Source organism: Hyalella azteca, unplaced genomic scaffold (assembly GCF_000764305.2).
Source record: "Hyalella azteca isolate HAZT.00-mixed unplaced genomic scaffold, Hazt_2.0.2 contig17204, whole genome shotgun sequence".
Classification (NCBI taxonomy): Eukaryota; Metazoa; Arthropoda; class Malacostraca; order Amphipoda; family Hyalellidae; genus Hyalella; species Hyalella azteca.
The window spans coordinates 13,224-40,825 of NW_025946996.1; the positions used below are offsets into that span (position 1 = coordinate 13,224).

A 27,602-nucleotide genomic window follows, 5' to 3' on the forward strand; every position below is an offset into this window, starting at 1 on the left:
ATGAAATTGAAGAACTCGGTATTCCAGCCCGTCGAGTCGCAGCATCTGCACCCCATATGATGACGTCGACGAGAAATGTGATCTATTATATCGACCAACTTCTGGCGGTGGTAGCGTGTATTGCTGTAGTATAGATTCCAATACTAAGACGACCCCCGTCACCAATTAACCGCATCTTATTCATCTAAAATTGACCGCATCTTATTCGTCTTATGTTCAAGACTGCGTCGATGACGCGACCATGCAGTTATTTGCTGTAACCAATTGCTGACCTGGGGCCATCCTTTCAAAACTCGCTAAGTTAACGTAAGTACTTACGCTCTATTTTCTTGTCTATGATTGGTGGATTTTGCTTGAAAGGCCGTCAATGATTGGCTGATGAACTTACGATCTCTTAACTTTTTTGAAAGTATGGGCCCTGCTCTTCTTGCATGTCAATAATCGCTCGGTATTTGCAAGAAATCATAAGCCTCGATCTCGTTGTTTGGCTACATTTTTTGCTACCGATTGAGCCCTATTAGCTGGAGAAGCATTGCCCTCAACCTGGGAATTCCTTATTTATTATCCCGGACATTCGTGATTAGTTATTTTTTGTGTACACGGAGAATGTAAATGAGCATAGAATTTGATGTGAAAAGATCTCTCTGCACTGATGTATAGCTCTTAAGCAGTTCAAATGTTGTAGTAATTCGACAAAATAGCGATATTTAGGTTAGCCAAGCCGTCGTCTTTTAACCGCACAAGCTTGGTGGTGTTGTCGACCTACCGCTGATTGACCGATAGGAAGCTATGTTACGCGTGTGTCCTGGTTATGCCATGGGTTTTCAACGTATTGTAAACGAAATTACATTCCAATATTTTTCCTTTCATGTAGAAAATATGTTTAAGAATTGAAAATTTTTTCCTTTGTTTTCGAAGGCTCAAACCCTACAACTGTGTTATTTCCTACGTTAATCCAGTACTATTGGGCTGAAGTAAGGAAAGGGAAGTAGAGTTCGAGAAGGTTTCACGACCTTTTATTTCAATAATAGAATGGCAATACAGAGCGGCTGCTGGTATCAAATTAAGGCGCTTATACACGGGGCTAGTATTAAGGTGCTTGTACACGGGGATAGTGCAGACGGCTAGNAATCCATCGTCAGCTATGGAAAGATCGGGTTCCAAAGGCCGGATCCCTTGTGAATCAAGTCACGAAAAATTCAAGAATCGGCAACAGGCCATGGGCCTATTTCTTCAGCGCCGACACTTCTATTCTATTCTATTCTAAATACAGTCGATAAACAATAGCTCGCTGCACTCCCCTCGAGCGTAAGAAATTAGTTGCACCTGTTAGATGGCGCCAGTGAAAATTCCAGAAACATTGCGGTAAAATATGCCCACCGCGTATCTTATAGAGGAGCGTAGATGCGTCGACGTATAGTACAATGCAAGTCATAATTAAATATATTTTCTACAGTCAGATACTCAAATTCTAGGTTCATCGAAAAAACGTAGCTTTGAGCAAATGCAATGAGCTGTTACCAAGTAGCCTACTTAGACATAACTTTTTCTACCTTGAACTACAAAAGCTACGTATTCAATTTACTCGAAACTAACATTATGAGGATGGCCTTATCCCCTACAAAATAATTAGATCACAAAAGAATTTCATGATAACCTAAAAATTGGTTTAAAATATATAGAACTAAATGTCTGATTAGAATATGAGTTTCAGTTCAAATTTTGTTTGTCCGTGATTGAAGTAAATATTTGTCGATAGCACAGCTTCCTAACGAGGCTGAACTTATAGTTACATAAACGATCGTCATTCTCGGTTCTTCACAACAAATGTAATTTCATTTACAGCAAAAACAGATTCCCTCATAAAGGTTCGCTAATTTTGATATTTGTATGAACGACGCACACAAGAGAAATTCATATTTCACGAGGATGTCGTCACAAGCATTATAGCCTCGTACAGTTCATTGACATGAGGCTGGCGCATCAAACGTATGTAGAAATGTACATTTCTATAGCAATCACTGTTATTTACCAAATTTTGAAGGCAATCATCACTTAAAAACTTTTCAGTAATAGGCAATCATCAAAATTATAACAAAAACTTTTCAGTAATAATTTGGCCAGCCTAGTTGTTATCGAAGCGTATTTTCAAAGAATACATATATTATTAAACGATGATCGAAATGCTTTGGGTTGAGTAGATCCTTAGTATTAAGGCAGCAACGTCGGTCCAAATTCCGATGAATTTCAGGCTGATGGCTTCACAGGTCGCTCTCTCCAGGTCCAGCCGCTGTAAAAGTTATCATCTTTAATCATTCGGCACAAATAAATCATAGGAATTAGAATAGAATAGAAGTGTCGGCGTTGAAGAAATAGGCCCATGGCCTGTTGCCGATTCTTGAACTTTTCGTGACTTGATTCACAATGGATCCGGCCTTTGGAACCCGATCTTTGAGAATTGAGATGAAATATTCGAACGATTGCCTGAAATCAAGATCCATGAACCTATGATCTTACTAATTTCATAGAGATATGTAAAAAAAAAGGAATTCTCCAGAACTTATTTTGTGTCTACAACTTCCATACTCAACAGTAAGTCTCGACTAAACAAATAATTAGCAAGAATTGAAGGCTTATAAAGCAAGGGTCTGCACTCACCAACTGGGAAACGGCACACTGCATGGGGCGCTGAATGTGAGGCTCACAAACACGAACAGTGAACAGTGAATGAACGCTGAATTTGGGGCTGACACGAACGGTGAACAGAGAATGAACGCTGAATTTGGGGCTGACACGAACGGTGAACAGAGAATGAACGCTGAATTTGGGGCTGACACAAACGGTGAACAGAGAATGAACGCTGAATTTGGGGCTGACATGAACAGTGAACAGAGAATGAACGCTGAATTAGGGGCTGACACGAACGGTGAACAGAGAATGAACGTTGAATTTGGTGCTGACACGAACAGTGAACAGAGAATGAACGCTGAATTTGGGGCTGACACGAACGGTGAAGAGAGAATGAACGCTGAATTTGGACCTCAGGTAAGAACGGCGAGGGAGATGGAGAGGCGTTCAGAAAAGGAATGTACGGAGATAAAAGGTAAGAGAAATTGCACGAGGGGTTTGTTGTCGTGAGTAAAGGGAATATTGTGTATCAAATTGATGACAACAAAAAAAATGAAATAATGAAATGACCATAGCATAACAAGGATTGACTGTCTATCTAATTATTTCATATGTTTGAGAGCTAAACAAAAAATTAAATCAATTACCAAACGGAATGAAAAAATCGTTTATTCTCAAACAAAGGCCGATAAAAAACATAAATGAGCAAATGGAGTTAAAAGCACAGCATCACATTAATTAATTCAAACGCCGCAAAAAAAGTAGAAGCATATTAGCCATGAAAACAGAAATAAGCGAAAACAATAAAAAGCGTTCGTTAGCATTGGCCTTCTGTTATTAAGTTCTACTTTGTACATCCTGGTTTAAGCCTGTGTTAACCGTCGGTATGTTAAGTTACTGTAGCTGGTCCGTTCAGACTTTGTATTAATGTAATAAAAATATTTAGAAATTTAGTATTAGATTTAATTTTAATAATAAGATTTGTTTATAGCTGAATGTAACCACAATGAATATGACAATAGCCAACTTCATTCCAGCTTTTAGTATTTTGATTCATTACACTAGAACCTCTTATTAGAGGTTCTATACTGAGACCAGAAAAAGCGTCTTTTACAACCCCAAACATGATCGTGATGTGCTTTATTACCAGGCCTAGTACGAATAGCATTGGCAACGGTAACCGTTGACGGCGAGTGTACTCCTCTATAACTCTTCAGTTGATTTGCAGTAGAAGTTTGAGCGACGTTGGGCAGTTAAGTTTCGTAAATTGTTAAAATTAAATTTTAACTATTTTTAAATTTAAAATTTAAAAAATTTAACAACAACCAAGGTCGCAGCCGCGGTTGTTAACCAGAGGTTTTTGGGTGTTTTATATTGGTTAAGAATCTATTCTTCGTCGCATCAGCTACAAGATATGGAACGTGAAGTGCTTGCTCAGGACACTCGTGAAGGAATGTAGTCTCGTGAGACGAAAGAACCAAATAAAGGAGTCTAGCTAATTATAAGTAAATTATCTAGTTGATAATAAGAGCTAAAATATACGTAACTACATAAAATTGGCTTCTAGAGCTTTAATTTTTAATAAGTAAGGAATACGTAAGTTTTATTGTTAAATCAGTAATAAGGACTGAACGGTAAGTTAAGTAGGCGACGGTTAGTTAAGTAGGCGACGGTTAGTTAAGTCACGACTACCTGTAGCTCGGTCAGACGTACGCTTTTAAACGATACATCAGACGTTCGCCTCAAAATAATATAACAAACTTCAAAATTATTCATTTTTAATATCAGTATCGCATCATATGTAAATAATTGCGGAGATGAAGGCACAAGAAAGCCGAGCAAATACATGTATGTACAAGCATTATTATACAATTGTTAATGCATAAAATACTGATTATTCATGAGATGATTCAATTCAATCTTAGGTTAATTGGATTTTAAATACCTAATCAGATCCATAGTTGATTGTGACGATATTGTAGAAATTTTATGAAATTCCAGATTTGAGTTATCTTATATCCGAAGCTCATATCGATGTCGAATGTTCGGTATTCGAGTACAAAATTTCAGTAACCCTTCTTCGACATAACTTATTTTCGTTACCATAATTTAAACTAAAGAAAAATAACTTGTTACAACATCAGAAATCTCTGACTGCATTCAACATGGAATGCCCTGGCTGACGCAACCTCCGCACGTTTTCCAAGTGCTAACAATTAGAGAAGATTTAGCCACTAGAATTTATTTTCTTGCTTGCAGCACGGACGGGTGGCTGGCGTAATTTTCTTGCAGCATCCGGAAAGTCTTGCCAGGAATGCGCTGACCAACGTAGGGCTTCGAGTGGATGGGATCTCCCTCTTCCGTGATCTTCAGACTGGTAAGATCGTGCGGATCGACACGTGCGTTTGATTCATCATCTTTGTATTGCGTTTGCAAAATATTGAAAGAAGGGGAGTGAAATCTCGACGTTTTAGACCGATTATCTAAAGAATTTTTGCGCGGATAGTCTTCATTTTTCTTGAGTCCGTTGGTATCGCTCATGTTAGGTTCTGAGTCATTGTCATCCTCCGGACTGTCGTAAGTTTGCTGCAAGTAACGGAAAACCTTTCCTGGCGCAGCTCTGGGTTTTTTACGTTCTGATGATTCAAATTGTGTGGTCAATTCCTTGAGGACAGACTCTTTTCGAACTGCCGTATTGGCCATTCCGTTGTTGTGGTATTCGTCCAACTCAACGCGGAATGTCGACACACAAGAGGCGTCACCGCCGTTGTGACTTATATTGTCATTTTGCAGTTTGTTTTGGTCGCTCTGCAGGAGTCGAAGCAAGCCTGCAGACAACTCTGGTTTGTCGATTTTGACGGAAACTTTGCAAGGAGTAGGATTGTTAGCCGAGGGCGTTTCGGATGAATCTGAAAATTCAGATTGTAGTTGTCTGAAAACACGTGAGGGAATATGTGCACCATCGTACAGCTTCTTCGGCTCCTTGTCGAGCCTTCCGTTAGAGTTGGCATTAGCAGCGGCTTCTTCACTGAGGAACTTGCGCAGCCGTGACTGGTCCTCTGCCAGGGGACTTGGTCCCCTCGGTGAGTCAGCGGTACTGGCATTCGAAGTGCTGACGTGCCACCTAGACGGGGACGCTGCCCTTTGCTTCGAGAGAGCTGAATTCACAATTTTGGGTTGTGAAAGATTGCTGACGACGATATGGGGTGCAACGGTTTTGTACGTCTGACCTGACAGCGGCTGTGAGTAGCTAGCAAAACCGTTAGTTTTATTAGAGGAGTTCATTTCAACAGAGGATGATGAATTAGAAGGACGATAAGTGACAGGTGAAACGGAAGGAGAGAAGGATGTTGGATGAGGCGATGTTGTGCTGGGTCGGGTCACTTCCGCGTCTGAAGCAAGAAAAACACCATGCAAAAATCAAACAATTTTGTCACCATCTCTTGAACAAAGTTCAGCATCAAAGCGTCATCAAGAAAATCTTTCCATAGACAATTTTATATCACGATTGGAAGATTGAGTTGATAAACTGTTTCAGCTCAGACAATCAGAAGAGCGATGTATTCAAGAGCTCGCTGGAATACCGTACATCAACTGTCAACTTGTGCATACAAGTGTCAGAAAAATGTGTATGCGCAAGTTGAAATGTGTTTTGTGTCTCCGAAAAATCACTGCGATCTTGGGAGAAAATTATTCTTTTCTACAGATTTTTAGATTTTACTTTCCAGACTAGTCATAAATTTTTATAAATGAAAATTTGACATTAAATATTGAATTCAAAATTACATGCTTATCCTAGTAGTCTAAAATCTTTCTTCTTGATTACTCATGAGTAAATCAATCAAATAGAAGAAAATCAATCATGTAATAATGAAAAATGAATAATACAGTTCCAAGCTTCAGTATCAGAATCAGTTAAGATTTTTGATCGTCTTACATTCACATTTGATAAAATTTTTCAACTTAGGCACTGCGCAATCATAGATTGCCTGCCTCGGAAAATCATATCTCAAAGGCTGCCTTGCAAACTTAGGGGCAAAGTAGCAGAAAAATTCTGAACTAAAGAACTATTTTATGCCAACAATTTTCTAGTTGAGAGAAATAAAATATTAAAGTTACTTAGTAAAACTGATGCGTACATTTTTTATTCAATATGATTAAATTTTAACTAATGTTTGTGATGTTCAAGAAGTACTTTTGCGTACTAAAGAGAACATTTATTTAGAATTAAAACGAAAATATTGGCTTTCAATAAAAAACGCAAAGTTCAGAATATACTAAGATAAATGTTTTAGGTCGTTTTCGAGCACGTTTTAGGTTGTTTCTTCTTTTGCTGTTAGTGAAAAAACGGCAAAAACGCAAAACTCTTTCTCTGGTAAAAAGCAAGTAAAAAAACATTACGAAAAATTAAAAATATAAAAACTCAACAAACAAAAACTTCAAAAGCGAAAAGCTGAGCGAAAACGAATATTTATTATTACGAATATTATTTATAACGAATATTATTAAATAAAACAAAAATAAAGCTGAGCGAAAACGAGAAGCAGGGACACTCAAATATAAGCAAACAACCTTACCGCGCATCATCTGTAATTATTAGCAAGGCACTGTACAATTTTACTTATTTTGTTGCAGCGATAAGAGTTTATAACTCCATACATTTATAACACTTCTTGGATCATTGTTTTTTTATGCAACTTCCTCTAACCACCTTTTTTCCGTCCGAAACAAGTGCGTATATCCATCCAACTCACTGCATAGTGCACGAAGGACGACACTCATGATTCGCTCTGTAAAGTATACTCAGTAATGAACTTTTTATATATCTCACCATTATATATGCCGTCAGTGTGCTGCTGTAGAGCACGGAAAGTTCGCGACGGTATCGCGTTGCTGCTCTCGCCTGCGAACAAAGTTCGTGTGCGTCAATTAAAGGAAACAGTTTTTTTCCTTTCTTTCTTTATCATTTTCTAAATTTTATTTACTAAAATTTATTTCCATGTAATTCCAGATGTATTTTACTAGCTGATGATGTGCATAGCCCGAAACGTTCTGTTTTATTCATCTAGGACTTTTATTCAGTAAAATGTTTTATGCAACTTTTTTGGTTTTGGCCTTTATTCTTAAACTGAGGAAGCAGCTTCGTTATAACCAACTCTTAATCAAGTGACAGATACTAAATATTTCATATTTTTTCATAATATTATAAAATAATATGCTAACGCCGAGCCCTTGATGATCTGCACAAGTGAGTTAACAGTTAAAAATCAAGAGCAATGTTCGGGGGCAACGTTGTTGTGTTCCAGAGAAGCGAAGGGGCTTCTCTGGAAGAGAAGCCCCTTCCAGAGAAGTTACTTAAGGAAGAAGAGAAGAGAGAAGTTACTTAAGGCTAAGAGAGAAGCAAAGAGGCTTCGTCTTTGGTTGTAGCCCAAACATAATTAATTTTCTCTTGTTAATATGAGAAGAAAAAAACTGGTATAGCAACAGAAATCATAATTAATGCCCCAATAAGGTCGAAAAATTCCTGACAAGCAATAAAAAAATGCAAGAAATAAATGTATCGCAATTTGCATGGGTAGAATGTTACGCCTATTTGATGATTAAAAAATAGCGATCTAGTAAAAAACTAATCTGGATTGAATCCCATAAGTAATGGCGAAAGATTTTATAAAGCTTATAAAAGGTAGTTTAGGTTAGATACAGATAATTATTTATATCTTCAATAGGTACCAATTATCGAATCATCATATTAAAGCTTTTACAATGGATTATTCTTATTGATTGATGTTTATATATTTCGAATAGCAGCCCATCCGAGCATGCGAAGTTTCTGTGAGCCTTATTTTTCTTTCAAATGCATGTCATAAAAAGTATTTTTGGTGTAAAGTTTTTACTTTTATCTTTATCAACTATATAAAAACACTTACAGAAAACGAAACGCTCGCTATAAGAACAAAATCAGCACAAACTTAAACAAACTAAAAGTAAACAAAAACATACGAAACGCCCATGCACTAAAACACACAAAGCGCTTATTTTTGAAACTTCAGAACGCTTTTTTGAACCCTCAGAAGCCACAATAAACCCTCGGAAGTTTTAGTAACAATGAACACATGGAACACAACATGGAAGAAGTAGAAATATTTTTACAATAAGGTACATACAAACCATGAAAGAAGCACAAATATTTTTACAATAATTCATGCCACTTACCGTAAGGTAGAAAGAGACAAAATTATTTGGGTAGAAATATGAAATGATAATATATTTTGGTGTATTTTGAAATGAATTCAATTGCTTTCAGTAATAATTACGCAGAAAATATTTTTTTATCATCAGATAATTGATACCAAAAGTCTGTTGTCTCCAAAATTGTTTCGCACATCTGACAATAAATTTAACAAGAGACGACATTTTTTATAATGTTTATAAACAGCTGCTTCTACTGCTGTCAAATTCAAAATTTCAAGGTGTGTCTTGAGACGGAGATTAAAGCTGCTTCTTAAATTTAAACAATTCAAGGTACTTCTACGTCAGAGGTTTATACTGTGGTTAAAGTTCGATTCACTTTTTATTTATTTTCTCCTTTATTATTTTCAAACCAGGGACAAAAAGCAGGCTTTTGTTACAGAAAATAGAAGTACGAACATGACACTCTTGCATTTCTCTGATAAAACCATTGAGAACATGAGAAATTCTCAATGACAATTATGAGCAGTCACGATACTAGGTAATTTACTAGGGAACTCTAATCCGTGCCGAAAACTCGGATTTACTCGATCAAAAATTCGCACACCCGGGGACATTTCTAGGACAGAACACGTACATGCTTATTTCGTACGTTTACTTTCACACAGATAAGTGTTCAATTGTATACCTCGGAGGCATTCATCGGGGTAAGTTGGACGGGGTCGGACCAGAGGGGACTCAACAAAATTACTTTGTCTTTGGCCGCGCCCTTTTGAACCTCCTGTAAAAGTTTTGGACTGCGCCGTTTGGTAGCTAAGAGGCGCTCCCTGGTTCATGAGCCCACGAATTTCGTCGTCAGATCCTGTTTTTATGACCGAGCAAACCGTTGTGTAAAACAAAAGGAAATTTAAAAATGTAGTTATTTGGCCACAAGTTTACTAGCGCTTAAGCTATTAAGATTTCTCACACCGGAAGTCAAGCATAAACATCACCAACGAGGTAGGTGGACTCAATTGTTGCAAATTTCTTAGATCAAAAAATGCTTCATCGCCCACAAGTTATGGAAGATCTCAAATGGCAGGCCTGCTGTAGGGTGTATGAAAGAAGCAACGATAGCATCTTTAAGAGACGAAGTGACAAGAAGATACAGGAAGAAAAAAAAAGCAACAAAGGCTCTCGTACAAGATGTCGCTAACACGGTACGTCGGCCGCACGCGAGAGAGTGAGACAGAGAAGGGAAATGTAAGGAATCCTACCTACATAATAACGTAATGTAAGGAATCCTACCTACATAATAACCTAATGTAAGGAATCCTACCTACATAATAACTTAATGTAAGGAATCCTACCTACATAATAACTTAATGTAAGGAATCCTACCTACATAATAACTTAACCCCACAACTGAGACCTGCAGTCAGACACCGCGAGCTCAGCGGTGGGGCGCTCAGGAACAATGTCCCTAGCAACGCAAAATCCCTTTGTACAGAAGACTAGCAAAGACACAAGTCAGAAGGCCCTCTGAGGGTCATATTAAACAAAAAAATCTGTAGCGACTAAGAATATATCTAAATTAGGTAGTATTTCAAACAGAGTTTGCTTCCTGTACGCAGCGTGATAAAAAATAAAAGTGTTGAGTTCAAAAGGACATGAAATATTCAAGGAAGGTTCTAACTATAGAGGCCATAGTAAAGATTAAACTTTCTTCAAGACTCGCCTGATGCCTCGTTAAGAGAGAACATGAAATAAGAACATGAAATATTAGAGGAAGGTTGTAACTATAGAGGCCATAGTAAAGATTAAGCTTTCTTCAAGACTCGCCTGATGCCTCGTTAAGAGAGAACATGAAATAAGAACATGAAATATTAGAGGAAGGTTGTAACTATAGAGACCATAGTAAAGATGAAGCTTCCTTCAAGACTCGCCTGATGCCTCGTTGTCGACCACCTGCTGCAAGACTCGGAAGGAGCGAGACTGCACGGGGGCGCACTCAGGGGCCGCCGCTGGTCCAGGGCTGTCGCAATCAAACATAATTTACTTAGATCTATATAGCTAATATAATTAACAGTAATTTGTGTTCCATCTCATTATCTATAAATGTATTTGAGTGATTTTATATAAAAGAAAAGTTTTGATCGATAACTTTGATTTCAAATTACTTCCATCGAATTAAATTTATGCATGTATACATTACGAATTAAATTGCGAAGATAACTTTTTTAAGAGTTTAACCTCGAATACGAAAACAATTCCGGTATTATTGTGTTAAATGCAATTCTTTGATTTCAAACACATCATTCTAATTACATGACCACAGTTACTTTAGATCCAAGCTGTAAAGCTGTTCAAAAACGTGGCATAGCATCAATCCTAAGTTGTTACTCTTGCGCTATGGTGAAAAATCAACCTGACTATACAATTACAGTTTACACTTATTAGTTAAAGATCTCACACGATGATGTTGCATTGCGTAATGTCCTTGCATTTTTGTTTGTTTTAATAAAATTGATAAACCAAGGTTCCATCCAACGGTCATTTCAGCAGCACTCAATTTGTACACAAAAAACGTTACCTAACACACTGAGTAACAACTGGGGTAAATCGGTAATTTTTTCCAGCCGTAGGATGGATCTGGCATAAAGATATTCCGAGTCCACCAGATCAACAGTCACGCTAGTCATTAGGATATTTCCATGCCAGCCTTTCATTAAAAAAAAAAACAAGCTCATTTTTATGTAACAACAATTAAAAAATTTAACAGTCACACGGAACTGTTCTATTTATTAATAAAAATGTACAAGCAAACAGCAAGCAGTTTGATCCCAAGTTTTTATTTGACAACTTGAAAATAATAAAAGCAGTTATATAAGAATGGTGAACTAAGCATTTTTTTAGTATTCGATACGGAGCTCATTACATAGACCTTAGGACATGAGATTGCTCAGGTAACAAACGAAGTACCCGGAGTTTGTTTAGAGACACCAACCAAGGCCATGCTGGCAGAACTATCCTCGACTTTGAATACCTCGACTTTATTTGAATTTTCAGTTAAAAGAATATAGGAGCCTCCGTGTCATGCTTGACACAACACATAAGCGGTAATATCTATGGAGAATATCATTTCAAACATTCAAACATTAATTAGTGCATATTAATTTGAACACTATGGAAAATACACACTATATTTACCAAAAAACACGACACTCGGCAACCGAAGCTTCTGGCACGCTTTCAAATTAGGACAAACAAAAGCAGTTCGATGTTAGTTCTAAGAGAGCATTCTTTTCTAGCACTCCAAAAATGAATTAATCAAAACAATTAATGACTAATTATGCGATGAAGGAATGAGATAATTAATGCAATATTGTCGTAGGAAAACCCTCTGAAATAGTGGCGGGTGGTAAGGTTTTCAGCTGGACCGCGATGACGTCGCAGAACAGAGGAAAGGCGGCTATAGGTGGACTACATTGCACGCAGCGCGGGAGAACGCGCACGAGACCAAGAACATAAGGGTACGCACACAGTGAGAGCAGGTTGCCAGCGTGCTGGTTACCTGCTCAGGCTGGCGCCTGAAACCATAGGATACAGAAGCCTATTCGTACAGGTTTTCACTGTGAACACTTACATTATTATCCTATGTTCATTCTTGTGGCAGGTTGGAGCAGGTTGCCCGCGCGGGCAAACCTACTTTCACTGTGTGCGTACCCTAACGCCCCTTGCAGTAGGTTCAGAATTTAAACTACGTCTGATTCGTGAACGATCTCGCATTGACTGCATTCTATAACAAATTTATTTGACTAGTCTTTATTTACATTCCTATCTGCCACAAGAATGAACATAGGATAATAATGTAAGTGTTCACAGTGAAAACCTGTACGAATAGGCTTCTGTATTCTATGGTTTCAGGCGCCAGCTTGAGCAGGTAACCAGCACGCTGGCAACCTGCTTCCACTGTGTGCGTACCCTAACGCCCCTTGCAGCAGGTTCAGAATTTAAACTACGTCTGATTCGTGAACGATCTCGCATTGACTGCATTCTATAACAAATTTCATTGACTAGTCTATATTTACATTCCTATCTACCGGCCTGGCAATGCTGGTAGATAGTAAAGTTTGATTACAAATAGGCGAGTTATGATGCCTATAAAAGTTACAATTTGTAGGTCCTTGCAGGAATTCATCGAGTTTCTTATCGCATACCTCACCTAATCGCCATTGGTCTCATCCAACTGACTACCATTAACGTTAGAATCTAGTTTCCCAACTGCCCTCTAGTAAGGTCAGAATCTGTTTCGTCCAACTGGCCCCTAGCTAAGTCACGATGTAACTCGAACATCTCGCCTTCAGTAGTCATATACTCGCCGATCCGCAACGGGTTCAATTCGCGACAAATTCGAAGAAAAAAAATGGTGCGTGCATATAATAAGGAAATGAGGTGCTTGATATGGCTTCTACGGGTTAAATATAATGGGGACGTCAAAAATTAATTTTCAAACTCAATCTATAATAAATAATTAGTTCATCACTACAAAAAAGTTTCGTGACTCAAACGAATTGTGGACAAAAAATTCAAGCCAAATCACAAAACTTGATAGTGAAGTAGTAAAGAGTAAGGATACTTAACTGGCCTGCAGTTAATCAGAGAGTAAACAAGATGACGAAAAGTGCAAGCCATCTGGACAAGCAACACTTCTAATAAGCGCTACTGCGCTACACTCAATTTAATGTAAAGAGACACGCTAGTGCTTCGGTACACACAATAATTCAGGGGAAAATTAATGACTGGTTTGGACGGCTTAGTAATGACAGGATAACAACGAAACAGTAAGTACTGGGCGAAAAATAAATGCGCTTCTTTTGCGCTCGATACCATGAAGAGGTGGTAGAATGATACCAATTTCTGTGTTCAACAGAATTGAAATGCGTGATTTTTAATATCATCAGTAAATTGAAATTGCTGCATCGGTTGATTTGGTTCAGCCGCTCCTCGGGGGAGGGGGAAATATACTTTACAGTTTACATGATCGAGAGAAGTGAGCTAATTTAGGGAGCACTCGAAGACTTTGGTTATTAGTGAATAATTAATTATATAGTCAGATGGCTTTTCGAGCGTCAAAGGAAGGCAAGCGTTCAAAGCAAAGGTTCATCGAGTGGAAAAAATAAAGCAGCCAGGCCAGTACCTATTGACGCCGCGAGTTGGCAGAGAGCTGCTCATCTTTTCCTGGATAAATTTCGGGTACGCACTGAAAATAAAGTAAATAATTTGCATCGCGGGCACATTTCAGGGGCCATACTTTCAAAACGCGCTAAGTGAACGTAAGTACTTACGCTCTATTTTCTTGTCTGTGATTGGTGGATTTTGCTTGAAAGGCCGGCAATGATCGGCTGATGAACTTACGATCTCTTAACTTTTTTTTAAAGTATAGGCCCTGATCTTTGGAGGTAGAACAATAATTTATATCTGATTTTATCTTAATAGTCACGAGAGTTACTATATTTTTCTTTGCCCAAATAATATTTTTAGAAAACGCCTCCTAAGAGAATTGACTCTATTTCTCTATTTATATCAGATAAATTTTGAACTGACGGTAGATTTTTCACTCTTTCATCCTTCATAATTTATTGCATTTTTATCGTATGACAGAAACGTACCAACAAAATTTATCATCGTACCGCGAGTAAAAAAATAAATTCTCACAATTTGACTTGATGGATGGAAAAGTTCACGTAGCCCCGGCAAATTGAAAAGTAGATGATTCATAACAAATTTCAAGCTACATGACCGTACTAAAGAAATCAGAAAAAACTTCTAAATAAATCTTTATGGTTGATAATGGACACTCGGCACTTAAGAAGCGGTTTGCGTTCTAGAATCAACTTCCTTTAGCGGCAAGCCGATCTTCAGAAATCAGGCGCAAAGAAAGATGGATACGATTCATTTGGATAGCTACTATGTACTACTTCCGGGGCGGAATCAAAATTTATTCATGTGCCATCCAAACATGTTCTCAATATCTGTCAAAGAGTACTGAAAATTTAAATTTATCTCCAAAACGTAAATTTAAAAGACACTTTAGTTGCAGGCAGCATTGGACAAATATAATATGAACAATTCATAGCTGATCTCGAACAAACTGCAGTGGCGTGAACCGCGTGATCCAATGAATTGAGGCGTGTTTTGGTTGTGATTCCGCCCAGAAACTCCGATTTTTGAGGGCGAGTTTTAGACACACTTTCGAAACCATTCGAGCAGCGACCCACTAAAAGTTCACTAAGGTTAAAGTACATGGCATGGTCACTAATCTTGCTTCAAATCGTATTTCATGGTCAAACTAACTTACTTTTGCAACCCTGAATTGAGCTGCGCCAAGCTTTGTTGCATTTGCTGAAGAGCCTCCACCGCGTCTCCCTCGGAGTTCACGCTTGCAGGGTTACTGCAGTACATAGGTCCCGCAGAGCCCGGGTTCTTTCGAACAGCTTCGATTTGTTGTTGATCTGGACGGACTATTTTAAAAGGCGGTTGCCCCGATGGCCATTTTGGTGTTGTTGAGGGTGTCGACAATGATCCAAAAGCAGCCGATGTCCTTGATGATGTGGATGCAGAAAGTTGTACCGTGGGTGATTGATTTTGTCTAAGGGCCCCTGCACCTAGACCACAAGTTGCAACTAAAGGATTATCGCTTGCGTAAGCAAGTTCTGCATCGGACGAACTGTCCTGTTCCATCACGATGGGAACTATTCGAACTCGCGGACCAGATAATGAAGTACTTTGAGGCGTCGCTGCTTCAGCTGAAGGCTGACGTAGATAAATGGGAGCCTGAACCTCCGGCCATCTTGGAGAACCAACGCTGGTTGATCGCGAATGCTGCGACTGACCATAAGCATTAAAATTTGAAGATGGGCTAACATGTTGTCGTGGTGTTGCGTGAGAATCGTTTGTAATAGAATTGTCTTGAGAAGTTTTTTGTTGCTGATATTCCCGATGTCGGATTGCCCACGGCCTCAGAACGGGACCGGACAATGACTTGTCAATCGGCTGTTTATTTTGCCTAGGTAGAGTGTTACTGCCTGCGTCTTCAAGCTGAAAATTGGCGACTCCATGCTGAAATACAACCGGAGGACTAGAAATGACTGCTTTCTTAAATGTGGGAGATGGGGCAGACTGAACTCTCGATTCTTCCTTGGACTGCTGCCGTTGAGAACGTTGTTGCTGAAGCCTCGCTTGGGCGACTTGAGCGTAATTTACAAACTCGGGAGGAGCGGACGCTTCTCTTCGAGGCACAGCCGACATCCAAGGTAAGGGGGCTTTTATCAATCCTGTCGTGGGACTGATGTTTGGACTTTTCTTTTGCGCTGCCACTTTTTCTTGAACTCTGTTCTGATCTTCAGTGGTGGAACAGGGTTGATTGTCGGAGGTATTCGTCGGAATACTTAGACGCCGCTGCGCTGGAACTGATCCCATGCGCACGAAGCGGTTGTTACCAGCTTTCAAGGTGGGCGACAGGGAGCTGTAGCCCGGCTGTTGGTAGCCCACTTGTGAGCAGCCGCGTGGATAGCCAGAGCCATCCTCAAATTTATGATTTTCCAATTCCCTTTGCTGCTGAGCTTCCAAATCATGAAGCTTCTGCCATTCTGTCTCTTGTTTCTTCAACTCCAAATCTCTTTGCTTCTGAATTTCCAACTTTTGTGCTTTCAGCCGTTCTTCTTCGATCCGTTGCGATTCGAGCTCTTGCAGTCTTTTTGTTTCTTCTCTACGTTGACGTTCATGTGCCTCATGCTGTCGTTGCTCCTCTTCTCGCTTCATCTTTTGCTCCATTTCAAGCTTTTGCCGAAGCTCATTTTCTGCTTTAGTCCTATCCTCCTCTTCTCGTAATCGCTGTTTTTCCTGGTCTTCTTCATAAGCTTCTCTTCGTTTTTTCTCTTCCACCTCCTTGCTGTTTTCCCTCTCTATTCTGCTTCTCTCCACAATTTCCCGCCTTTGCTTTTCTTCTAATTCCAATTTTTGTTGATCGCCAGCCTGCTGTTTCTGCTTTTCTTCAGATACTCGACTTTGGATTTCTTTAATTTTTTGTTCTTGTTTTCCTACAGTCTCGTTTTCACGTCGGTCTTCAGCTTCATGTTTTTGCCTTGAAGTTGATTTTAGTTCTTGAACCTCCTTATGTCCTCCATCATTCTCATTCGTCCTGGATTTGGTACTTAATCTCAAAATTGGCTGGACATAAACATCGGCATCATTTGAAGAAATATTTGAAGCTTCATTCTTCGAGTCTTCAAATATGCTCTGATGTCTTGCAGTAATCTGCTCCAACGCAGAAATTTGTTTCAATAGAGATTCATTGCTGCTGTACTCTTTTTCTGAAGCTTTTTCAATATTCGATGTTAATGAAGGCGTCACGGAACCTTCTCTGACATCTTCCATTGCCAGACTAGAAGAATCAGCATTCAGGTCACTCTCAGTTCCGGCGGAGAACGTTGGAGAAATATTGTTATTATTGGCAGCGTTTAAATAAAGTTTGGAATTGTCTAATGTTACAGCGTTAGCTTGATCTTCATTCCTCAAGAGAGACGCACGTCTCGCTGTGGAACATTGAGGTGGCATGGGGGGTGGTGCAGGGATCCCGTCCGACCCTCCAGATTCACTCGTGTTGGTGGACACCAACGACGGCGAAGGCGATCGCGGATCAGACGAATGTAGTGAAAATGCGGGAGAACTCGGCGTGTTTAGATTAAGATCGCCTTGCATAGATGCCTGCTTAGCAGGAGACACTGGAGATACAGGCATAACTGATGCCTGTGGAGAGACACTTGATTTTATGCTGCTGCTCGGAGCAATATCTAAACCAATAGCAAAGGGTGGAGGAGGTGGTGGTGGTCCACAAACATTTTTCGTCAGTGGGGGTGGTTCTATAAGCTTAGCTGAGGCCGGTGGAGTTGGTATTGCCTTTGTCATCGACATTCCTGGCATCGGTAAGACTTGAACTGCTATTCCCGACGTAGCGGCTGGTGATGTGATCCCTGGGACTGGGGACTGTGGCTGAGTCTGGGCCAAAGGCGACGGCCTCACTCCTTCTAGGGCAGCATTCCTGCTCAGGCGCCTCTGCATTCTTGGCGATCTGGCATTGATCAGCAAAATCTCAGATTTCCGGCTTACGAGGCAAAACCCTGTGCCTACTGACGGTAACCTGACTTACCGGAGTTTGACATAAGAACAGCTTTGATGACGGGTAGTTCGTTCAAGACATACGGTTTAAAAATTATGTGAAAATCCAATCAATGAAAGTGCACGAGGTCATAATCTCATATGCTCGTTTATTATTTTGTTTCCATAGTAATGACACGAACTTCCTTTTTTATTGGTCTTCTTGCATAGATATATTTATTTTAAAGAACTTATAGAGGTTGTTTGGTTCTAGTTTTTGGCGGATGGAATACTGCAGGTAAAATACTATAATTTTATTTATATAGTTTCCCTGTTTATAAAAGAAGATATTTATACAGAAATTTTAGTCCAATGAACACGCTACTGAACTTTCATCGGATACAGATAGGCTTTAGAAGAACTACCATTCATGATTTTTGAGCTTATATGAGAACTGGAAATAGAAAATTTTGTAATTTAACTGGAAGAAAATGAAACAGACGACTTGAGAATTAAATTCCCAGTCAAAAATAGCTAAGGAAAAAAATGAATGCTTAGACTACGTTGTTTATAAATAGTTTGTGTTCTGTGTCTTTTTTGTGTGTTATAAACAGTTTGTGATTTGTGTTTTTTAAATAATTAATTTCACGTCATTGTTATCGCGTTACTTTGAGTACAACTTGCGGTAACATCAAGACCCAGGCCAGCTCGAACGATACCAGCTCGAACGCTCCTGGACATCTTACTTTCTTTCACGTCTATCATGCAAATTAAATGTTGCAGTTAACAATGGTTCCCAATCCTATAGTAAATTTTTCAGATAATTGTTAGCAAATAACTATTTTGCCGTTAATTAATGAAAATTTCCATTGCTTCTAATCAATAATTATCCATTGATTGTAACATTTACCTTTAAGCAATGAAATAAATTACGTATGATTTTGTAAAATACTTTGCCTTGTAAGCTAAACAATATTTTTCAACACATCCGGAGTGACAAATGATAAGCCAACACCTCGAGCTACAAGATTAACGTAGACGTGTAAAATTTCGCTGATTAATTTTCAATTTTTCATGTTGGTTGAGCACACATTTTAAGCCGATGACATATAGGATAAATATACCTACTCGTTTAAAAAAAAAATGTTGGCCTCAGACGCTTCAACAAAGAATGGAGGTAGATAAAATCATGACTATCTACTTTAAAACCATTATTAGAAGCGAGTCATCAATTGCTCTCACAATCTTAGTTTTTGCTGCCTTAATATGAATGAATTGCACTGCTGAGGAAAGAACCATTTGATTCTATCAGAAAATTCCCGTTTAACTACAGTGTTAAATTTCCCCCAGCGGCCGAGAAGGGAATATAGAACTCCATGTTATCCGTGTCACGAATACAGAACAATAAATCATCCAATTCACAAATACAGAACGATATATCATCCACACCACAAATACAAAAGGATGAACCATACACGTAAATAATTTCTCTTACTCTGTAATATTTTATTCGCATAATATTCAAAAATCGTTCATTGTTCACGCTGCTAATCACTCGGCTTTTGACCATCACATAAGCTGACAAGTTCCTCGCCTTATCGAGTATGACTGGCAGACTTAGAGATATTTTAAAACTGTATACTGTGTACGATACTTGTCTTTTACGCATGTGTTTAACGTGTTTAAAATTTTGGAGACACTCGTGTATCAATTCAAGTGTTAGCTTAAAAGTGTATACTGTGTACGACACTAGTCTTTTGTGCATGTGTTTGACGTGTTTAAAATTTTGGAGACACTCGTGTTTCAATTCGAGTGTTAGCATTTCATAATTGCATAAATGAACTAGAGATGCTACCCTCCACCAACCTAGTCGGTTAAATGACGACTAGGGGAGACACTAGAGATGCTATCCTCCACCAACCTAGTCGGCTAAATGACGACTAGGTTGGTGGAGGAGAGACGACTAGGAGAGACAAAAAATGACGACTAGGGGGGACACTATAGAAGCTATCCTCCACCAACCTAGTCGGCTAAATGACGACTAGGAGAGATAAAAAATGACGACTAGGAGAGACAAAAAATGACGACTAGGAGAGCCAAAAAATGACTAGGGGAGCCACTCACCTGATCTCGGACAGGTCCAGACCGCCGGGGGTGTACGTGAAGGGCTTCTTGTCCTTCATCATGGCGCCCGCCAGAGCTGCAGGAGGCGCCGCCAGGGGCATCATCAGGGCCGCCCCGCGGGCGCTAGGACGGCCCTGCGCCGGCGCTGGCTGGGGGGGAGAAAGTCAAAGCTCTCGCTACAATGGCCACAATAATAATTAGGGCACAATAATAATTAGGGCACAATAGTAATTAGGGCACAATAGTAATTAGGGCAGAATAATAATTAGGGCACAATAATAATTAGGGCGCACTGATAATTAGGTAATATTTACCGAATAATAAAAAATGCCTACAAAATTTAAATACATGTAATAAGGTACTACTACGGATGTTGAGGGTTAATTTATCCGCCAAAACATAACATGGTCGATAGTTGCCCATCAAAATATTCGTATTTTTAAGAGATTCGAACAATAGACATTCAGCTGAAAGGCAGATATTCTTAATATATTTTTGATGGAGATAAAGCGTAACTGCTACAATTGAATCCGAAAGTAATTCGTCAGTTTCTAGAAGAACATTCCTATAACTAATAAGATGAAATGCAAGAATCAAATAAGGGAAAGCGGACGAATGTGGATCTCCAATAGACGAGGAGCTTGAAAAAATATAAATATAAATTTGAAAGCAGGAGGTATGAACTGTCAGGTGGAAAAAGTCACCAACTGTACGAGACGGCGGTAAGGGTATAATTGATTGGTTATCAATAATTTATCTATTGCGTGGGCCATTTAACTATCATAGGGAAAAGCGATCGTTACGAGTAATGATCGTTTTCCTTAGAGGCATGATTGAAAAACGTTTTAAAACAAAATAGATCTGTGAATTACAAAATTCGAAGATTGAGTGTTGTTTGACGGGGAAACTGTACGTCTTGATTGCGTGTTGGAACGATCGATGAAATATTGAGTCGTACCATAGTGCTAATATGGTTTTCGTGTACGTTTGTATATTAGTTGTAGTTGGTCATCTAGGTGTGACGTGAGCGTGACAGCATCACACAAGACAAGTACCGGTACTCATTTTTGAGCAACGTTGCAAAGGCCCGATTTACAATTCAAATTTTACCCGAGCAGAGCGAGGTTTATAACAGATGTCAATTTCGCTCTTGCAGTCCACTGAGTTTTTGTGGTGCTTCTCCATTTTGTGTTATTGACTTTACGTTTTTCGTACGTCTTTTTTTTTGCACTCCTAAATGTAGAAAAATTAGTTGACGTACCTGCAGCAAGGCGGGGGGCGTCGCCCCGGCCACCACAAATGGAGGCGGCGGGGGTGGGGGTGGAGGACCAGCTGAAACAAAAAATGTTTTTAAGTTTAATTATTGTAAAAGTAACCCATCTAATCTGTAGCATTTTCAGTTCAGCTGTTTCTCCATATTTATTTGTTCAATCGATTTCTTAAGAGACTTTAGCTTTATTAGTTAACTATAGGAGCAAGACAATTACAGTTGCCATTATTGCTCTTCGGTGAGTCATCTGATCGGAACTTTGACATCATGCGATAATGTCTTAATTAGATGTCAATGTATAAATAGTACCTATACGCTCTGTTAACCCGTTAAAGTTAATCAGAGCAAAGCCGTTTCTTACAAAGATAAAAGATTATTTGTACGAATGATGGAAATTCTTCAAGACGCTATTCCATTGGCCAAATAGTGCAATAAATTACTGAAATTTTCATTCTCACAAACGACCTCCTAAAAAAATTCAGTTTCCTAACAAGAAGATTTACACTGAAAAATATGTCCTACCGTCACTGACGACCTCATCAAGAAGTCGTTTTCCCTCATTAATAGGATAATCCATAAGAATCTCTACTCAACAAATCAATAAGAAGATAATCCACAAGAATCACTACTTAATAAATCAATAAGAGGATAATCCAAAAGAATCACTACTTAATAAATCAATAAGAAGATAATCCATAAGAATCTCTACTTAACAAATCAATAAGAAGATAATCCACAAGAACCTCTACTTAATAAATCAATAAGAGGATAATCCATAAGAATCTCTACTTAATAAATCAATAAGAAGCACCTCATGCCGCTGCATCACACCGCTGGCAGTGCCAGCACCACGCACCACAGCACCTCATGCCGCTGCATCACACCGCTGGCAGTACACCACACTATGAGATGCTGATACGAGTGTCGGCATTGAAGCGTCTGCTCATCACAGAACGGTGTCAGCATACCACTAAGCGACGAGTGTCTGGTAATGGTGTTTCTGGCAGTGTGTGGTGTGTGCCTCAAATTATTTGTGTGCTTACGCCTTCACAGTTAAAGTACCAGCGGCCATACTTTCAAAACTCGCTAAGTGAACGTAAGTACTTACGCTCTATTTTCTTATCTAGGATTGGTGGATTTGGCTTGAAAGGCCGTCAATGATTGGCTGATGAACTTACGATTTCTTAACTTTTTTTGAAAGTATAGGTCCTGCTGGACGGGTACGCTGGTGGGTCGCTTTCACCGTCGTCACCCCCAGCCGCCGGGAGGCAGTTCGTCCTGCCGGCCTCAGGGTCACGTGGGGCACTTAGGCTAATAACGCTCGTATGTGACTAGTCGGGCAAGCTGATGAAAGATGCTCGTCCTTGCTTCCCGCTCATAGTAGTGGGACAAACACGGACGTTTAAGAATTGTGCTCATGAGCACGGCCGGTCATCACTTGAAGATCTTGTGGGTGAATTAACTCTTCTATCAGCTGCGTCGTGCACCCACCGTCCAGCAGCAGGTGATGGTCATGTATGTTTGCTTATTGAAGTTCAGTACCAGACCGATTGTCATCTACCACGTGTCCATGAAGGCATGCCATTTCCTTCTCTTTTTAGCGCATTTTCTCATTTATGGGAAGAAAAGGCGCTATTGTGCTCGCCATGTACGTCTGTTTGCCTCTCTTTCCGTTTGTCTGTCTGTCCGTCCGTCCGTGACTTCACATCTTCGTCGACGAGAAAATGCGCTCTCTGTCACTCACTGCAGTGAGTACTGAGTTATATTTTTATTGAGTACGGTTATACATATTTTTCCGCCTTTGACGTCGAATCGTTTGATCATTGACGTTGAAGTTCACTGGACAGCACTAACCGTGAACGGGGCCTATAGCTAACAGCAGTACTCGAGGAGAAACTGCACTAAGGCTACGGAAAGAAATCACATCTGTACTAAGAAACGCTCTGCAAAACTATCTTGTTAGCAAGATGCTACCGTTGTAATATGGTCACAGAACGAATTTTCGGTACAGATCATCACTTTGACGTCACAGGCNAAACTGCACTAAGGCTACGGAAAGAAATCACATCTGTACTAAGAAACGCTCTGCAAAACTATCTTGTTAGCAAGATGCTACCGTTGTAATATGGTCACAGAACGAATTTTCGGTAAAGATCAATAAAAATTCGGATATGGGTTATCTTCGGGTGAAGGATACTTTGAAGTCAAAGGCTAGTTGACTGCTATAAATTCTGTGGCGTTCGTTGCCATGCAGGTAGCGGTTCTCCATCCCAGATTCTTTACCATTCATATCTCCTAGCGACCTCACTCAGTTCAGGCTGTTGTTAGTCCTCATCAGCACTCGCATACCGTCCGAAAATAAGGATGTAAATGCAATTAAATTCTGAAGCGATGTTGGCGATGTGGGTGAAGACGTGAAAATGAACACGTGTCCGGAAGACACACGATTATCTCATTTAGATTTATAGTCCAGTTAATTATTTTACAATACGCGTAGGTTAATTTTACACTACCAACAATCAGTGGATAAAAATAATACGTTTTGAAATATGCGGGGCATATAAATGCTCGAGCTGAAGGATGCAGACTGCAGGGCCTAGAAATGCTGGAATTGAAGGATGCAGACTGCAGAGCATAGAAATGCTGGAACTGAAGGATGCAGACTGCAGAGCATCTCTGTCACTCACTGTAGTGAGTATTGAGTTATATTTTTTATCGAGTACGGTTACATATTTCTCCGCCTTTGACGTCGAATCGTTTGATCTTTGACATTGAAGTTCACTGGACAGCACTAACCGTGAACGGGGCCTATAGCTAACAGCAGTACTCGAGGAGAAACTGCACTAAGGCTACGGAAAGAAATCACATCTGTACTAAGAAACGCTCTGCAAAACTATCTTGTTAGCAAGATGCTACCGTTGTAATATGGTCACAGAACGAATTTTCGGTACAGATCATCACTTTGACGTCACAGGCTAGTTGACTACTCGTTCGTTGCCAGGTAGCGATTCTCCATCCCAAATTCTTTACCATTCACATCTCCCTGCGACCTCACTCAGTTCAGTCTTTTGTTAGTCATCGGCACTCGAATACCGTCCGCAAATGACGATGTAGCTGCAATTTCATTCTATATCGATGTTGGCGATGTTTGTGAAGATGTAAACATTATCTGGTCCATGGAAAGATTTTTTCCATGCAGCGAACCCTCTGGCACACCCACTCTCATTTTCGCATCGCATAATTTTAAGCCTACAACCACGACAGTTTCTACCCTATTACCTTATCAGGGAGCTAAGTGTGAATGTATGTGTGAGAGTATGGGCGATGTGTAAGGGTATAGGCTTGTGATTGTGATTAGGATTGTGTGAGAATGGAGTAGAAACAAAAGAAAGGAGGGAGGATGATGAGCGTTTCATGTGTAGTGGGGACGTGAGGGAGCTGTGGAGCACCTGATGGCGGAGAAAGAGAAATTATGATGGAAATGATTTTATTCGAGGGGAGGGTATAAGAGGGTGAGAGTAATGACTTGAGGTATGTGAGATCAGGTGAGACATGGATTGCAGTGATTGTGGGTTGGTCAGAGCCTCAGAGGGAGCAACTGTGGCTGTGATTGAGAGTGGCGCAGAATACAGGGTGATTCACAGAAATTTCCTGATTTGAAAGCTCAATAAAAAAGAACTAGTACAGATATCATTAAAATATATATTTTATTGAACAAGACATTACCTGAGTTTTTGTATAATTTAGTATTAATGATGACACCGGACAGATGACGGCCCCTTTGTCAATGCATATTAACGGGTATGTTAGCGATGGCTTGGCGTATGTTGCTTTGGAAATGAGGTAGGGTCCTTGGACAGTCACTGTAAAAAATTGATTTAAGATAACTCCATAAAAAATTACACGGAACCTAATCGGGGATCGGGCCGGATTTCCGATCAGGAACCCGGCCTGAAGGACGAATATGGAACCAAGTACGAGTGCTCGTTGAGTAGCGATAATGGAACGGCCATTAGAGAAATACGGCTCGACAGCAAACGCACGCTGCTCACTTGTCCAATGCATAGTGGCAACTGACTAAGCGGGACACAATACTTCATGACCTGCCTTTCATATGAAATACTCACTGCCCTTTTCCTACAACATCTGGTAGCTTGGCGCGAAATACAAAACAGGAAGTTTCTGTGAATCACTGTTTTGGAGAGCGCATGGCGGCTAAGAGAGAGGAGAGGGAGACAATAGGTTTGAACTTCGAAGCTAATCACGAAGGATAAAAAAATTAATTCATTTATTGAGAAATTCAAATCTATCAGTATAATGACTAGATTTAATTCTTTTTTTCAATTGGTAGATTGTATTAAAGTCTATTCTGAAATAATGACGATTATTTGAGCTCTCAAATTTAATTTTCATGTGAGGAAAAACGAAGATTGGTTTCATACAGGCTACAGGGCTATGTTTTCTTTATGTATACGGCACAGTTTTTCTTGAGCCGCCTCACTAAATTCAGCAGGGAATAAGTGCTGTGTGCTTGGCTCAAGCCGCTGTAGTGGACGCAAAAATATCACGAAAATGCTTATAGATCATCTACTATGAAGAAAAACTTGTCAAAACCGCCAACTGAACACGTGCATACGATTATCTCATTTAGATTTATAGTCCAGTTAATTATTTTACAATACGCGTAGGTTAATTTTACACTACGGACAATCAGTGGATAAAAATAATACGTTTTGAAATATGCAGAGCATAGAAATGCTGGAACTGAAGGATGCAGACTGCAGGGCCTAGAAATGCTGGAACTTAAGTATGTCTAGCCGTGAAGTGATAGTGCTGAAGTTTGGGCGGTTCATATAGCGGCCACCCATGAATCACTCTTAGATTTACAAGGATTTTTACATCTGTTAATTACAAGTAATAATGTCACTAGATTGCTTGAATCGCAGATTCACTAGAAATTTAAAAGCGAAGAAAACTCCACAAAAATTCAGCATTTCTCTATTGAAAACGTTTTGGAGACCAGCTCCATCGTCAGTTCGATAAATCTAGAACACAAATACAGTCAGAAAATTAATAAAGTTTGGAGTCAAAAGAAAAAAAAACAACAGAAGTTAAAACCTAAATTTACAGGCACTATTATTAAAATTAATAATAGTGCCTGTAAATTAAGGTTTTAACTTCTGTCACCTATTATTAATAATTAATAATAGTAATAATTAATAATAGTTAATAAAATAATTTATTAATTTTCTGACTGTATTTGTATTCTAGATTTATCGAACTGACGATGGAGCTGGTCTCCGAAACGTTTTCAATAGAGAAATGTTGAATTTTTGTGGAGTTTTTCTTCGCTTTTAAATTTCTAGTTAATTACAAGGATTTTAAGATCTGTGAATTCATCACACGAGATACTCACCAGGACCGTTCATTGTGCCGCCTTTGCCGGACTTCAGATCTTCCTGTTGTTTCCTGAAGGAAAAAAAATCACCATGAGATAAGTGCACTGTTAGAAAAATTACCGTTAACGGTATTATACCGGCGTTTCAGTGGCTGGTGGGCACGTGAATAAAACACCGTTTCGCCGTTTTTACTCTAATTTAACACTAGAAATCCGTAAAACATCTGATAAAAACGGCGAAACAGTTTATTTTCACGGAGCGACCGGCCACTAGAACGCCAGTGGGACCGTTTTTTCACCGTTTTTTCTAACAGTGTGATCATGTTTGAATCCTTAAAACAGTACCCTTGCACATAATTATAATTAAATAGCTATAAGTAATTGGTATTAAACAATAAGCATTCGAGTGCATTTATGGTTAAAAGCACTCCTGTTATGAACTGAAATCGCACTCACATACGTACGTAACAGAGATGTTGATTGTAAAAAACAATACACAATAAAAATAAGATACAAAACACAAAAAAAAATTCAGAAACCCGTAAAAGAATCGTGAGCATAAAGACATTTCAGACATATTGTCACCGCAACACAATGCTTGGTGTCACCTGTTATATGTATTGTCCCCGCAACACAATGCTTGGTGTCACCTGTTATATGTATTGTCACCGCAACACAATGCTTGGTGTCACCTGTTATATGTATTGTCACCGCAACACAATGCTTNTTTGAGTACAACTTGCGGTAACATCAAGACCCAGGCCAGCTCGAACGATACCAGCTCGAACGCTCCTGGACATCTTACTTTCTTTCACGTCTATCATGCAAATTAAATGTTGCAGTTAACAATGGTTC

The 27,602-nt window shown here is 39.4% G+C and overlaps 1 protein-coding gene across 1 annotated transcript in view; it reads right to left on the bottom strand.

The window, feature by feature from the left end:
* Positions 1–4,264: 4,264 nt before the first annotated feature.
* Positions 4,265–27,602, bottom strand: part of LOC108665130 — a 66,359-nt gene continuing 43,021 nt past the window's right edge. Inside the window, exons 7-15 of the mRNA XM_018151857.2 lie at positions 21,341–21,411; positions 20,080–20,228; positions 15,158–17,929; positions 13,997–14,059; positions 10,743–10,831; positions 9,506–9,679; positions 7,848–7,868; positions 7,460–7,531; positions 4,265–6,020 (exon numbers count right to left, since the gene is read on the bottom strand). Coding sequence (XP_018007346.1) covers positions 4,870–6,020; positions 7,460–7,531; positions 7,848–7,868; positions 9,506–9,679; positions 10,743–10,831; positions 13,997–14,059; positions 15,158–17,929; positions 20,080–20,228; positions 21,341–21,411 — 4,562 coding nt within the window. The 3' untranslated portion in view covers positions 4,265–4,869. The remainder of the gene's footprint in view (positions 6,021–7,459; positions 7,532–7,847; positions 7,869–9,505; positions 9,680–10,742; positions 10,832–13,996; positions 14,060–15,157; positions 17,930–20,079; positions 20,229–21,340; positions 21,412–27,602) is intronic.